General features: G+C 43.5%; 1 protein-coding gene across 3 annotated transcripts in view; it reads left to right on the forward strand.

Annotated features, from left to right (window-relative positions):
• Positions 1-4514: 4514 nt before the first annotated feature.
• Positions 4515-15688, forward strand: part of magi3a (membrane associated guanylate kinase, WW and PDZ domain containing 3a) — a 136210-nt gene continuing 125036 nt past the window's right edge. The window contains exon 1 of one of the 3 annotated variants that reach the window (XM_059950328.1): positions 4515-5014. In XM_059950328.1, the coding sequence (XP_059806311.1) occupies positions 4744-5014 (271 nt within the window). In that variant the 5' untranslated portion in view covers positions 4515-4743. The remainder of the gene's footprint in view (positions 5015-15688) is intronic. The other 2 variants (XM_059950326.1, XM_059950327.1) reach the window with 2 other exon arrangements.

Genomic DNA, 15688 nt, shown 5'->3' on the forward strand with positions numbered 1-15688 from the left:
TGGTACTTTGAAACATGATCAGGAGATCACATCAGCCATGGTATATGTTATTTAGTAGTTACCTATTGTATGAGGTGATCTCCTTCCTAGTTAGTGAGTGGAACAGTTCAGCCTGGAAGGAAAATAGCAAACCAGCACTCACTGTAAAGTGGACAATATGTCCCATGCATTTTTCATAATGAAAAGAAAGCCAGCTGATTTATAATATATCATACCATTGCCCAATTCATATATGATTTTTTCAGCCCAATCTATTTAATTAAGTTAATTTCCACCTTGCACAACATTTATTCTCTTTGTTATTCTATAAAACTAAATAAAATTTGTCCTGAGTGTATAGTTCATGAGAGTCTACAGTTTCAATCCTTTAAGCCTACCTAGATTCTAATGAATTTAAAAGCGATTGGGGTTCCTGAGAATCAATACCCTTGTCTATGATGGATGCAATCTCATTTGCTGGAGAGCGTATTGAATAATTAAGAATACACAGACACACAACAGTGGCACAGGGAACTTAAATTGCCAGGATGTGAAACTGGTGCCGGTTAGTGAGAAGAGGTAATTAAGGGCAGAAAATAATTTTCCAGCAGCCCCTCCTGTCCGGCGGCTTTTTAATTTAACATAGCGGTGCTAGTCACAGTTATTAATTGAATCATTTTGTTCACTTAAGTGATGCAGTTTATTAGTATATTATTGAACGTGCTTCATTAATTTGCATCCTTTTACTTTTAAAGACACAATTAGGCATACTGTATAGAAGTAAAATATTATTTCAGTACAAGCAATAATGTACGTGCTGGCTTGCCTCTTATTCCTTTTCTTCTGCTCACTTGCCCATCAGCTCTCTCTGGTGCCCTGCCACCTTTCCTTTCTCCCTTTACCTCGTCTACCAATCTTACTTGCTTATGGCCTACAACGCCACTGGCATTCACGGCAGTACTGAAGGACCCCCATCTCTGGCGGTGACCAGAGCTTCCTTCATTGTGTCAGTAGCTTCAACTTTTGTCGGTTTTCGCTACTGTCAGTCATGCAAGTCCCAGGTGTGGAAGGACTCTTCACTGCTGCTTCCCTAATAATTTTGTTTTACCAGTCAGGGCTGTTAGCCTTGAACAGAACCCCTAAACATAGCGGACCGGTGGACCACTCTGGGTCTGGCCTCTACCCTTTGACCTGTTTGGCATGGGTCACCTTACCAAGAGCCAAAGCATAAAGCCCTGACTCCAGCCAACGTAGCTCTTAAGGTCACTGAGACTCCAAACCATGATGAGGTTGTGGTCCTCTTCGAGGTCTTCTACTTATCACCCCCAGGCTTTTTACTTCAAACCCCTTGCCCCACCCATCTCCTCCCCCCCACCAACTGATTTCACTAATCATCGGTTAGCTTCTCATTCCACTCCAGCCACGCCTTTTTATTCTGGCTCCTTCCCCTTCCTTTCCAGTCCTGATGAAGGGTCTCAGCCCAAAACATCAACTGTTTATTTACCTTCATTGATGCTGCCTGACCTGCTGAGTTCCTCCAGCATTTTATGTGTTGCTCTGGATTTGCACCTTCTGAAGAATTTTCTTGCATTCCTAACCTGGGCTGTTATTTTGCTGTTATTTAACTTGATATGGTATACCAATTCCAGTATATATACAGGAATATATGAAGGTGTCCTAGTAGAGATATTTAAATTATCCTTAGCACCAGGTGTGGTACCAGAGGATTGGATGTTGTTCTGCTGTTTAAGAAAGTCTGTAAAAATAAACCAGGAAATTATAGGCCAATGTAGCCAATTGGCATTGGAAGGTATTCTCAGGGAATATATATGAGTACTTGGACAGACAGAACCTGATTAGGGATAGTCAGCATGGCTTTGTGTGTGGTAAGTTGTGTCTAACCATTCTTACATAGTTTTTTTGAGGAAGTTACCTGGAAAGTTGATAGCAGCAAGAAAGTAGATATTGTCCACATGGACTTTAGTAAGACATTTAATAAGGTCCCTAATGGGAAGTTAGTCAGGAGGGTTCAGTCACTTGGCATTTAATATGAGGTAGTAAATTGGAGAAGATGGCCGTGACAGTGGATGGTTGCCTCTCTGATTGGAGGACTGTGACTAGTGGAGTGCCGCAGGATTCACTGTTGTTTGTCAACTGTATCAATGATCTAGATAATAACGTGGTTAACAGAATCAGCAACCTTGCAGATCACTGCAACATTGGAGGTGTAGTGGACAGCAAGGAAGACGAACTGTGGGATGTGGACCAGCTGGAAAAATGGGATGAGAAACGGCAGCTGGAACATAATTGTGACAAGCGCGAGGTGTTGCACTTGTGTAGGACCAATCAGGGTAGGTCTTACACAGTTGGGCACTGAAGAGTGTTGTAGAATAAAGGGATATGGGAATGCTGGCCCATAATTCATTGCCAGTGGCAGCACAGGTAGAGAAAGCTTTTTGTGCATTGGCTTTCATAAATCAAAGTATTGGTTATAGGAGATGGGATGTACAGAGAAAATTTACAAGAATGTTGTTGGATTTTAAGGATCTTAGTTACAAGGGAAGATTGAATAGGTTAGGACTATTTCTTGGAACATAGAAGACTGAGGAGTGATTTGATGGAGATATACAAAATTATGAGGGGCATAGATAGGGTAAATGCAAGCAGGCCTTTTCCTCTGCGGTTGGGTGGGACTACTATTAGAGGTCTTGAGTTAAGGGTGAAGGGTGAAAAGTTTAATGGGAACATCAGGGGAAACTTCTTCACTCAGAGGGTCGTGAAAGTGTGGAATGAGCTGCCAGTGCAAGTGAGAGAAATTTGGGTAGGTACATGGATGGCAAAGGTACGGAGAGCTATGGTTTGGGTGCAGGTTCATGGGAGTTGGCAGTCTAAATAGTTTGGCGCTGAGTAGATGGGCCGAACAGCCTGTTTCTGTGCTGTACTGTTTGATGACCGTAATTAAAAACCTGAAGAAAACCTATCTAAAATGAACACCCATCTTTAAACCGAGAATAAAATGTTTTCTCTGTATCCTACTAGAATTTGCATATATTCTTCTCTCTGAATGCAATGCCTGTTTGCAACCATCATCTCGTCAGTTCTTGCTTCTAGTCTCATTGTAACAGACTCCATTGACAAATAACTGTGAGCTACTGCACAATCAAAGCAATACTGATGTAATTTGCTGTACACAGAATACAAGATGAAAAGCATACCAGTAATTGAGGTGCCGGTTTCTCCTGAATCTGACCACATTTGTTCCTATTCCCTTAAGTAGTCTGTCTTCTTCCACGTGGTCAGTCACTCATTTATCAGGTTTTATTTTCATGTATCCAAACCTAACTCAATTTTTATGAGTTATGAGGCTAATAATAGGTTTTATTAGTCTAGAATGTGTTAGATTTCAAGGACTATCTTTAAAGAAGAGAGAGGAAGGAGAGAAGGTAGAGGTTTAAGGAGGGACTTCAAGAAAGAAGGGCCTATTGGATTGAAAATACAACTTTTACATTTAATTGAAATTCGAAAGACAGCAAGATCCTTTTGATTGGGTACCCCCAGAATCGTCTGCGACACCCAGAGGTTGCAGTAGCATCAATGACCACAAGAGGAAGCTAATCGGTTTTTGCTATCCACCACACGCTACTAGTCTCCCGAAGAGGAATCAGGTAGTGACCTATATTGAAGAAAAAATATATAAACCGGGGTAGTTTTCTGCGTTGTAGCTGTGTGGCTACTGGGATTTAAATTAAAACTTCTGGCAAATATGTTCTATCGTACAACATGGGAAAAAAAGAACTTCAGATGGTCCCGACCCTCTTGGAAAAACTCAGCGGGTCAAGCAGCACTTGGGGGCGGAAGGGAATTGTCGATGTTTCGGGTGAAAACCCGGCATCAGGACTTGCTGAGGTCCTCCGGCAGATTGTTTGTTGTTCCATACACCTGTCTTGGGTATCTGTCCCTCTGATCTTACGGCGTATCGGTCTTATGCTAAGAAATATCAAAGGACATTATTCAAACCGTGAAGACTCATAATATGTAATGTAAAGCCAGAATTGGAGTAACAACAGTATTTATATAATCAAGTAACAGGGGAAAATGTTGCAGGATGTAAAATCATGACCAACAATGGCTGAACGCTGATAATTGCTCAGAACGGGAGGACTATGGTTTCAGAAGGTTCTCTCAGGAGGACTATTCTTGCTTTAATTTGCCGAGGAACCGACACAAAGTGTTGAAGGGAATCAGCAGAGCCATGGGGAGTAATAAACAGTCGACGCTTCGGGCCGTGAGCTGGGTTTAAGCCGTAGAGGGATTCGGCGAGAAGAAGAAATATTTGTAGGACGAGGTCGGACTCCCAGAAGGGAACCGATCCTCACCACCGCCTCACGGCACCCTGAGGGCAGGGGCGGGGTCTCGCAAGTGGGCGGGATTCCGACCCGATGTTGGCGCTGCTGATTGGCTGAGTGGACCCCGCCCAGAACTGATCGTCGCCTCACGCCTGATAACGCGATGACATCATCGAGCACGGAGGACCGACGGAGCCCGGAGAGGCTGACAGGGGAACCGGGAGCGGCAGCCGGCCACTGAGAGCCCCGAGCTTTGAGTCCGTGGAAGGGGCGCGATTAAACAGTCGCGGCAGCGGAAGCGGAGCCTGGGAGCAAGGGGGTGGGGTGGGGGGAGTCCGGGAGCTCAGTGTAAGCCCGCGGACCGGGAGCCCGGGGCTCGCTGTGATGCGCTCCCGGTGACCCGGCCCGAAGCCCCGCCATGTCCAAGTCGTTGCGCCGGAGGCGGCACTGGCTGAGCCGGGCTCAGGAGGTGGCCGTGCCCGGGGAGGCGCTGCAGCTGGGCGGCGGGGCGGAGTTTGGACAATTCCCGGTGTTGGCCTCCGCTCCCAGCGGCCTCGAGCTCGGCCCGAGTACCGGCGACATCCTGCTGGAGGTGAACGGCACCCCGGTCAGCGGGCTCACCCGCCGCGATGTACGGGCCGTCATCAGGCACTTCCCGCAGCCCGTCCGGGTCCGCACCGTGCGGCCAGGTAAGAATGAGCTCAGGAGGAGGAGCGACGGTGCAGGACCCTGGGGGTTAGGTGGGGTGGAGGTGCAACGGGGCGGGCGGTTGGGTCCGTGGCATGTCACTGGGGAAGAGAGAGAAAAGAGGGAGCTAGGTAGAAATGGGGCAGTGCTCTGGGGTGGTTTAGCGAGTGAAGAATTGGGAACGGGACCAATCAGTAATTTACATTGTAGGAGTGCTGTAGTTTAAGCCTTCGGAGACGGGTTTTTGATGCACAGGTTCGCTTGGAGTTGTGGAGTTAATTCACTCTCAAGTTAACTAGATTTATTGTGGAATTGATATGCATCCCAATGTAATGTTTGACGCCTTTAGAATATTTGTCGAGAAGTTGCTTTCCACCATCCAACACGATTAAAGAATGTTTTTTTTAAATCGGTAATTCCAAGGGTGAAAACCTGTGTTCTGTAAATAAGGACTGTCAAAGTCTTTATCTTCTTCCCCCAAGCCCCTCCGGGTCATGTAACTTCTCTCCGTGTTGTCTTGCCCTTTTCTGCAGTGTTTTTTTTAAAGCACTGATTTGTGCTAAGCTTTGATTTGTCTCTGGGTTCGCTTGAAAGGCACCGTGAATGTGGTAGCTGTGTGCACGCTTGCATCTGCTCTCTGAGCGATGTGCTTGATTTGACAGTTGATATTGTGGTACTGAGCAGCTAATGGGTGGAGGTGAACAGACTGATTTTGATTGAAGATTCATAGGACAGTGGATGCTGATTTCCTGAGCAGTACATAGGCCAAAATGCTGAGCTGCTTTGAAGGGCTGGGACCTACATATGGAGCACTTGCTTGATCATTTGGCTGTCGTTAGAGATGCAAGGTTACAATGAGATCTAATGGTGTATTTAGAGTTATGAGAGAGATGGGCATTAAATAGAGATTATTCAGTATCAGGTTTATTATCATCGGCATGTGATGTAAAATTTGTTAACTTAGCTGCAGCAGTTCCAACGCCATACATAATCTAGCAGAGAGAGAAAAATAATCAATTACATATATTGAATAGATTTTTTTAAATGTGCAAAAACAGAAATACTGTATTTTTTTTAAAGTGAGGCAATGTCCAAAGCTTCAATGTCCATTTAGGAATCTGATGGTAGGGAAAGACATGGAATTATTGGAGGATGAATGGTGGGCATAGAAGAAAATGAGTGACAAAAGAAACAAAAATGAGAGGAGAAATGTGTTGGGCCAGTGAATAGTTAGGGTCTGGAGTACACTGCCAACAATACTGCGGGCAGGTTCAGTTGTATTTCTGAAAGGAAAGAACTTGCAGTCTTTTGGGAAGGGCTAAAATGCGGATTTCTCTCGCATAGAGTCAATAAGGTTTCAGCAGGCCATACAGCTCTCTTCTATCATTATGCTTTGATTCCCATGAAATGAATTTTAAGGATGCTGAAGGAGTCACATTATATTGATTAAAGTACGTTGTGTCTTTTTGTCCAAAGCAGTGAAACCAGAGACAACGGCCTGTGGCTGAAGGAGTGTATTTGTAGAACTAAGACACAAAAGATCATAGAATCTGAAATCTGGAGTACTAGTCCTGATCGAGGCAGGGTCTCAGAGTCTTGACTTGAAATGTTGACAAATCTACTCCTCCCATGCTGCTTTACATACAAAGTTCCTCCAGCAGTTTATTAGCTCCTTTGTTTCAAAATTTGCCTTTGTAAAAGGCGTTTCTCGAGGTAGTGGTCAGACTAGAGATCAGATTCACTAGAGATAATTCATTCAAATGCAAATTGAGGGATTGGTTTAGGAAATCACTTTTTGGATTAACCATGACTGTAGTAGCTTTGGGACGTATTTGACTAGCGTGCATGTTGCTCAGATCTCTCCTGGGGTTTCCTCTGGGTCTTCTTTAGCCTAATTGATAAAAGTTGATTGTTGTTAGTTAACACTTTATTATGTGCCTACCCAGTAGCAGGGTGAACTGGAGAGTTGATGTATATTTTTCCTGTGTATCTCTTGAGATTTTGATATCTCCTCTTTCTTTTATTAACTGTCTCTCGGGACTGAATTTATTGAAAGTATCAGCACTGAGATTTCTAATTAGTCTATCAGGATGTATCATACTAAGACTTGTTTAATGTTAAATATTCATAATGTACTAATTAAGCAGTTCTTCAGAACTTTTAAAAAAGTATGTGTTACATTATCTGTGTGTTGTGAAGTTGAGGTGAATTGGCTGATGGCAGTTATTCTTTTGGAATATGATCTCTCCCTTAGGTTATGGGCTGAAGTCTCAAATATTCTATTTAGGTTGACAATTCTAGGTGGTGTCTGGAGGGCATCATCGGAGCTGCTGACTTCCAGATGAGATGCTAAACTGGGGCCCACCTGTCCATGCTTGCTGGCCAGTAATCATTTCTCAAAACAGCCATTGCTCAAATGTACTGCTTATTGCCATGTTGCTGATGGTGGAAGCCCGCTGTGCGTAAATTGCACTTGCTGTATTCAAAAATGTGGTTCACAGAGTGCAAAGCATTTTATAAATATTCTGATGGGAATAGTGCGAATAAAGCAACAGTGGTGTAATTGTGGCTTAAGGACAGGAGCAGGAGGTTTCCCTTCTGGGGTGCTGGATACTGGAGTTAAAATGACATGCCTGTAACTTCACAGTGGAGCACAATTTCTTTTGCTCTGCAGATGCTAGATGGCACAGTGTTAATCACCGTCCTGAGTGTGTCCACCCTCAGCTCTCACAGTTAATAAAAGAAAGGTAATTACTTATTCCATGGTGTGTGAAGACTGAGATGTACTTATGGCACTGGTGAATGGGACTCCTGAGATCTGCATTTTAATTCGGATAATGTAATTATCTACAAGCAGGCAACAAAAAGTTCATTGCCAGGAGGTGTAGCATAGAATATCCAGTATATCAGGCATAGCACATTTTAATGCAAGTTTTCTTTCACAAATATAAAGAAGGTATTAGAGAAACTGGTCTACTTTTTAAGAGGACATTTAGCAGCAGTGGTCGTGAATGGCTTAAAATAAACCTGTGGTGGTTAGAGTTATTAAATAATAAGATGTAGCTTTAAGGTATTTAGCAAAGGAACTAAATGTGCCAAGAGAAAGAAGATAAAGCTGTTAGTGGATTATAATAATCTGGCACGAACTGCCAGCAAGAACAGAGTTGTGGGAATACTGTATACTGAAAGGCAAAAACTGTACAAAGTCATGGAAAAATTCTGGATTGGGTAACTTCATGACATGATTGACAACAGCTTGATAGACCAAAAAGTACCCCGTGCTTTATCAATATTTTTGTGGTACATTTGCATAACTTCAAATTTTCTTGATGGCTTATCAATGTTCTTGCAGCTGAGTATTGACAACAGCTTGATGATCATTTAGCCAGAATCCTTTCATAGAAACATGGAAAACCTACAGCACAATACAGGCCCTTCGGCCCAAAAATCTATGCTGAACATGTCTTTACCTGAGAAATTATCTGGGGTTACCCATGGCCCTCTATTTTTCTGAGCTCCATATACCTGTCCAGGAATCTCTTAAAAGACCCTATCATTTCCGTCTCTACTACCATCGTCGGCAGCCCATTCCATGCACTCACCACTCTCTGCGTAAAAGAAAAAAACGCCCTTGATATCTCCTCTGTACCTACTTCCAAACACCTTAAAACTGTGCCCTCTCATGCTAGCCATTTCAACCCTGGGGAAAAGCCTCTGACTATCCATACGATCAATGCCTCTCATCACCTTATACACCTCTGTCAGGTAACCTCTCGTCTTTCTTCGCTCCAGGGAAAAAAAAGCCAAGTTCACTTGACCTATTCTCATAAGGCGTGCTCCCCAATCCAGGCAACATCCTTGTAAATCTCCTCTGTACCCTTCCAATGGTTTCCACATCCTTCCAATAGTGAGGCGACCAGAACTGAGCACAGTACTCCAAGTGGGGTCTGACCAGGGTCCTATATAGCTGCACCATTACCTTTCGGCTCCTAAACTCAATACCACGATTAATGAAGGCCAATGCACTGTATGCTTTCTTAACCACAAAGTCAACCTGCACAGCAACTCTGAGTGTCCTATGGACTCAGACCCCAAGATCCCTCTGATTGTCCACATTGCTGAGAGTCTTACCATTAATTCTTTATTCTGTCATCATATTTGACCTCACACTTATGTGGGTTGAAATCCATCTGCCACTTCTCAGCCTGTTTTTGCATCCTATCAATGTCCTGTTGTAACCTCTGATAGCCCTCCACACTATCCACAACATCTCCAAACTTTGTGAAATCAGCAAATTTACTAACCTATCCCTCCACTTCCTCATCCAGGTCATTTATATAAATCACGACGTTTAGGGGTCCCAGAACAGATCCCTGAGGCACACCACAGCTGACCGACCTCCATGCAGAATATGACCTGTCTGCAACACTCTTTGCCTTCTGTGGACAAGCCAGTTCTGGATCTATAAAGCAATTTCCCATTGGATCTCATGTCTCCTTACTTTCTCAATGGCACGGGGTACCTTGTCAAATGCCTTGCTGAAATCCATGTACACTACTGCTCTACCATCATCAATGTGTTTAGTCACATCCTCAAAAAATTCAGACAGGTTCGTAAGGCATGACTTGCCTTTCACAAAGCCATGCTGACTATTCCTAATCATATTATGCCTCTCCAAATGTTCGTAAATTCTGCCTCTCAGGATCTTCTCCATCAACTTACCAACCATTGAAGTAAGACTCATTGGCCTATAATTTCCTGGGCTATCTCCACTCCCTTTCTTGAATAATGGAACAACATCCGCAATCCTCCAGAATCTCTCCCGTCCCCGTTCATGATGCAAAGCAATCGCCTCCCTCACCTCCCACAGTAGCCTGGGGTACATCTTGTCCAGTCCCGGTGACTTAACCAACTTGATGCTTTCCAAAAGCTCCAGCACATTCTCTTTCTTAATATCTACATGCTCAAGCTTTTCTGTCTGCTGTAAGTCATCCCTATCCTTTTCTGTAGTGAAAGTACTCATTAATACCTCTGCTATCTCCTCCGGTTCCATACACACTTTTTCACTGTCACACTTGATTTGTCCTATTCTCTCCCATGTTATCCTCTGCTCTTAACATACTTGTAGAATGCCTTGGGGTTTCCTTAATCCTGTTTACCAAGGCCTTCTCGTGACCCCTTCTGGCTCTCCTAATTTCTTTCTTGAGCTCCTTCCTGCTAGCTCTCTATCATTACCTAGGTTTTTGAACCTTTCGTAAGCTCCTCTTCTTGACTAGATTTATAACAGCCTTTGTACACTACAGTTCCTGTCCCCTACCATCCTTTCCCTGTGTCATTGATATGTACCTAGGCAGAACTCCATGCAACTATCCCCTGAACATTTGCCTCATTTCATTCTGTGCATTTCTCTGAGAACATGTGTATCCAATTTATGCATCCAAGTTCCTGACTGATAGCCACTCATTTCCCCTTACTTCAATTAAACCCTTTCCTAACTTATCTGTTGCTCTCCCTCTCCAATGCTATGGTAAAGGAGATAGAGTTGTGATCACTATTTCCAAAATGTTCCCCCACTGAGAGATCTGACACCTGACCAGGTTCACTTCCCAATACAGTTCAAGTACAGCCTCTCCTCTTGTAGGCTTATCTACATATTGTGTCAAGAAACCTTCCTGAACGCACCTAACAAATTCCACCCCATTTAAACCCCTCGCTCTCGGGACATGCCAGTCGGTACTTGGGAAATTAAGATCTCCAATCTGTCTCCCTGTCTGCTCCTCGATGTCTCTGTTACTATTAGGTGGTCTATATATAAAAAAAACACCCAGCAGAGTTATTGATCCCTTCCTGTTCCTAACTTGCACCCACAGAGACTCCGTAGACAAACCCTCTGTGTCTTCCTCCTTTTCCATGGCTGTGGCACCATCTCTGATCAGCAGTGCCATGACCCCACCTCTTTTGCCTCCCTCCCTGTCCTTTCTGAAACATCTAAAGCCTGGTGCTCAAAGTAACCATTCCTGTCCCTGAGCCATCCAAGTCTCTGTAATGGCCACAACAGCGTAACTCCAGTTACTGATCCACACTCTAAGCTCATCTGCTTTGTTCATAACACTCCTTGTGTTAAAACAAGACAACGTCTCAAACCATCAGTCTGAGTGCGTCCCTTCTCTATCACCTGCCTATCCCCCCCCCCCTCGCACTGTCTCCTTTCATTGTTTCTTGATGAGTCAAAGTTATTGGCTAAAATATTTGCTAAATGTTATGTTACTGATAGTCTGTTAGAAAGGTTTATTATCACTAACTTGTGTTGTGAAATTTTTTTTTGCAGCAGAGTGCAAGGCATAAAAATTGCTAAAAGTTACTAAATAGTGCAGAAGATATATAATGTGTTTATGGACTGGTCAGAAGTCTGGTGAAGGGGAAAAAGTTGTTTATTTAAAATATTGAGTGTGGGTCTTTAGGCTGCTGTACCATCTTCCAAAGGTAGATATGCAAAGCTCTTGAAAACGTCCTCTACGGTGGGAAGGGTTGTGCCTGTGACAATGCTGGCTGAGTCTACACCGCTTTGCAGCCACTTGTGATCCTGTGCTTTGCAGACCAGGCTGTGATATAGCCAACACACACAAAATGTTGGAGGAACTCAGCAGGCCAGTCCCAATGAAGGGTATTGGCCTGAAACATTGACTGCTTATTCTCTTCTATAGAGTTCCTCCAGCAGTTTGTATGTGTTCCTTTGGATTTCCAGCATTTGCAGACTTTTCTCCTGTTTGTTATAATGCCAGTCAGAATGCTCTGCACCATACACCTGTAGAAATTTGCTGGAGTCTTTGGCAGCATAGTAAATCTCCTTGAACTCCTAATGAATTAGAGCCGCTGGTATACCTTCATGTCTGCATCAATGTGTTGGGCCTGGGATGGACCCACTGAGATGCTGACACCCAGGGTCCAGAAGCTGCATACCATTTCCACCAAGGATTCCTCAATGAGGTATGTGTTCTTTTTACTTCCCTTTCCTGAAATCCACAAAGAATTTTTTGGTCTTGCTGGGGTTGAGTCCGTAAACAGTTTTGTGGGCATAAAGAAGTGCCTGGTCTCTCATTAGTTGGTCTCAGGTTATGGTCAGATGGAAATTAGAATAAGACTGATTGTTTATTGTCATGTGTATCTCGAAATTGGCATTTGGATGGGTTGCCATTGAGAGATGTGGAAATGACATTTTCATAGAGTAGAAAGATGAAAGTAAAATTTCATAAATTAGCAGCTGTCAACTCTATACTTTCATTGACTGTTCATAAATCCAAAATAATTAAATTACGGCACAATTAAAAAAGAACTGGAGCTAGTGACCTTTGGAAGGAAAGGGCAAATGTTAGTTTTGGCAGACAGTTGAGTCAAGGGTCTGCTGGGGTATAGGCGGCAGGATTTATTATGTGATTCATTCTAGCTGTGCCTCATTACTTCTACTACAAAATAATCCAAATGGAACTCAGGCCTATGCTTCCTCCAGCCACTCGCTACTCCTCTTCAAACGCAATGCTTCTAAGAGAAACCTCTTGAGCCAGAATGTGCGAAACATGAAACTGCTCCCACAAGGAGTGGCTGAAGTGAACAACTCAACTCCATTAATGAGAGACTTTTACATTCAATGAGAGAGTAAATCATGGAAGGTGATTAAAGCAGTGATGCAGTCCAGTTGGGTTGAGTGACCCTTTTTTTAGTTTCTAGTTGGTGTTCCTCATTACTTTTGTTCCTTAAAGTAGAATGCATATTTGGAGAAAATGCATCACTGACAGATACGGGTTTAGACCCTGGAATGGTCTAGTTTGAACTATATATATTTTCTTCTCCCTGTGGTTCTTCCCCAACATTCCCTGACCTTGGATAAGGAGTTTGGAAATTGCCAGATGTTAGGGTTTAGCTTCAACCCTTGGGGAGTAGTATCATTGCTGAATTAATCTTTTATTTTGTGATATGGAGACACTTTTGCTGAGTGCTGAGGATTTCTTTTCTTCTCCCAAAACGAAACAAGAACAGAGTCATTCTGGATGGTAGCCTGGCAACTGGTGATTAACACTTGCCATATTAGTGTAGAATTTAGCCTCGTTTTAAATGTGTAATGTTGTCTTAAAAGCAAATGTCTTCAGCTATTATACTTGCTATTAACCAGCGGTAGCTTCTGTACTATTTAATAATGATTATGGAAGCAGTCGTTCACGTTTGTGACCATGTGATGAGCATATTAACTTCTCTTGCACCTTTAAATATCATCTTGGCTGTATTCTGTGTTAGAGGCTTCCTGTTTAGGAAGAGGTCCAGTATCCCATTGTCCACTACTGCATGGTATTCTTTATATTTTTGGAAAAATTGTATCAAGTATTCCTTGCAATTTGTAAAACATTAGCTATTTGCTGACAAAATTTTGTTTCATGGATCCAATCTGTGGAATCTTAATTGTGAGCATAAAGTATTGAATTAAATACTTTCCCACTTGTCTTCCTGTGCCTCTCAGTCACTAATAAAGTTCCAATTTCTGTCACAAAAATGCTGTGACAGCAACATAGGAGCTCTCAAGTAATCACTGTGTTTGGCTGATGTAACCTTATTGGTGCTGGTGGAATATTAAAGACTGGTTTAGGCTTGATTTGATCTGAAATGAGAGGCATGAAATTGGTCACTGAGTATTGGAGCTGAAACAGGAAGAGCATCCCTTTCTGAAACAGCTTGGGCATTACTGATCAAGTGGGATGCTTTGTCCATAGATTGTGTTAAGCCCTGTGCATGCTGTGCAGGAGCCCAGGAAGAAGCAGGGGAGAATGAGAACAAGTGTAACACCACTAAGTAGAATTCAATGACCACTTGAGAGTATTCTTTGTGCTCCAACTGACTGGTAAGATATCCTTAATGGAGTACAATTTACAGCTGCTGCTTCCTGCTTCTCATGATTTTAACTGTTTTTGTGTCACACCATATAAATTGAAAAATTGGTTTATCCACTGTCCAAGGACAGTGTCCTTGCCATCTGTATAGTTTATTGCATTACAGTGCTTGAGTTTGTATAGGGGAAATAATAACAGAATGCAGAATAAGATGTTTGTTATAGACAAACTGCAGGTAGACAAGGTGTAAGGCCATAATGAGGCATGTTTTCCATCTTAATGTACTGGGGACTGTTCAATAGTCTGTAACAGAAGCTATCCTTGAGCCTGGTAGTATGTGCTTTTAGGCTTATGTGTCTTTTGTCCAAAGGGAAGAGGGTGGAGAGAAGAATGTCAAGGATGGTTTGGGTCTTTGATTGTGTTAGCTGTTTAGCCGAGGCAGTGAGAAGTGCAAAATGCGTCCATGGAGGAGAGGCTGCCTTCTCTTTTAAGCTGAGCTATCTATAACTGCAGTTTCTTACTATGGGCGGAGCAGTTGCCATACTGATTCATCTGGATAGGATGTTTTCTTTTGTGCACCAGTTTCAAAATTGGGGAAGCGCAAAGGGGACATGCTAAATTTCTTTAGCCTCCTGAGGGAGTAGAGGCACTGCTGAGTTTTCTTGGCTGTGGCATAATGTGTTTAGACCAGAGCAGGCTATTGATGATCACTTCCAGGAACTATCCTGGATACTGTGGTGGGGACAACCGACCAGGGTGAGCCACGGTGGCAGGGCCTCCAGCACTGAGTCTTACCCTGTGGTGCAGAAGGGTGGGATGGAGAATAGGAGAGCTGTCGTCATTGGGGACTCTATAGTCAGGGGAGCAGACAGGAGATTTTGTGGACGTGAGAAGGACACCCGCATGGTTTGTTGCCTCCCGGGTGCTGGAGTCTGTCCGGGGTGTCTCTGACTGGGTGCACGACATCCTGGTATGAGAAGGAAAGCAACCAGAAGTTGTGATACGTGTTGGTAGCAAAGACATAGGCAAGAAGAGGGATGAGGTGCTGAAGTGTGAGTTTCGGGAACTAGGCAGAAGGCTGAAGAACAGGACCTCATGGGTGGTGTTCTCAGGATTGCTGCCAGTGCTACGTGATAGTGATGGTAAGAATTGGAGGAGATGGCAGTTGAATGTGTGGCTGAAGAGTTGGTGTAGGGGCCACGGTTTTAGATTTTTGGACCATTGGGATCTCTTCTGGGGACGGTGGGACCTGTACAGATTGGATGGGTTGCACCTGAACTCGAGGGGGAGCAATATCCTTGCAGGTAGGTTTGCTAGCATGGTTCAGGAAGGTTTAAACTAATTTGCAAGGGGGATGGGACCCAGAGTGATAGAGCAGTGGAAGAAGTGCAGGGAGTAAAGCCAGATCTAACATATAGAGAGGCTTTGAGGAAAGAGAAGCAGAATAAAGGGTTTAAAAGATAGTAAGGTAGAAGGGCTAAAGTGTATGTATTTCAATGTAAGAAGCATCAGGAACAAAGGTGATGAACTGAGAGCTTGGATACGTACATGGAATTATGATGTAGTGGCCATTACAGAGACTTGGCTGGGACCAGGGCAGGAATGGATTCTCAATATTCCTGGATTTCAGGGCTTTAAAAGGGATGGGGGGGGGGGGGGAGGATGGGTGGCATTACTGGTCAGGGATACTATTACAACTACAGAAAGGGTGGGTAATATAGCAGGATCCTTTTTTGAGTCAGGATGGTTGAAAGTCAGGAACAGGAAGGGAGTAGTTACTCTATTGGGAGTATTCTATAG

The sequence above is a fragment of the Hypanus sabinus genome, chromosome 25 (genome assembly GCF_030144855.1).
Source record: "Hypanus sabinus isolate sHypSab1 chromosome 25, sHypSab1.hap1, whole genome shotgun sequence".
Lineage (NCBI taxonomy): Eukaryota > Metazoa > Chordata > Chondrichthyes > Myliobatiformes > Dasyatidae > Hypanus > Hypanus sabinus.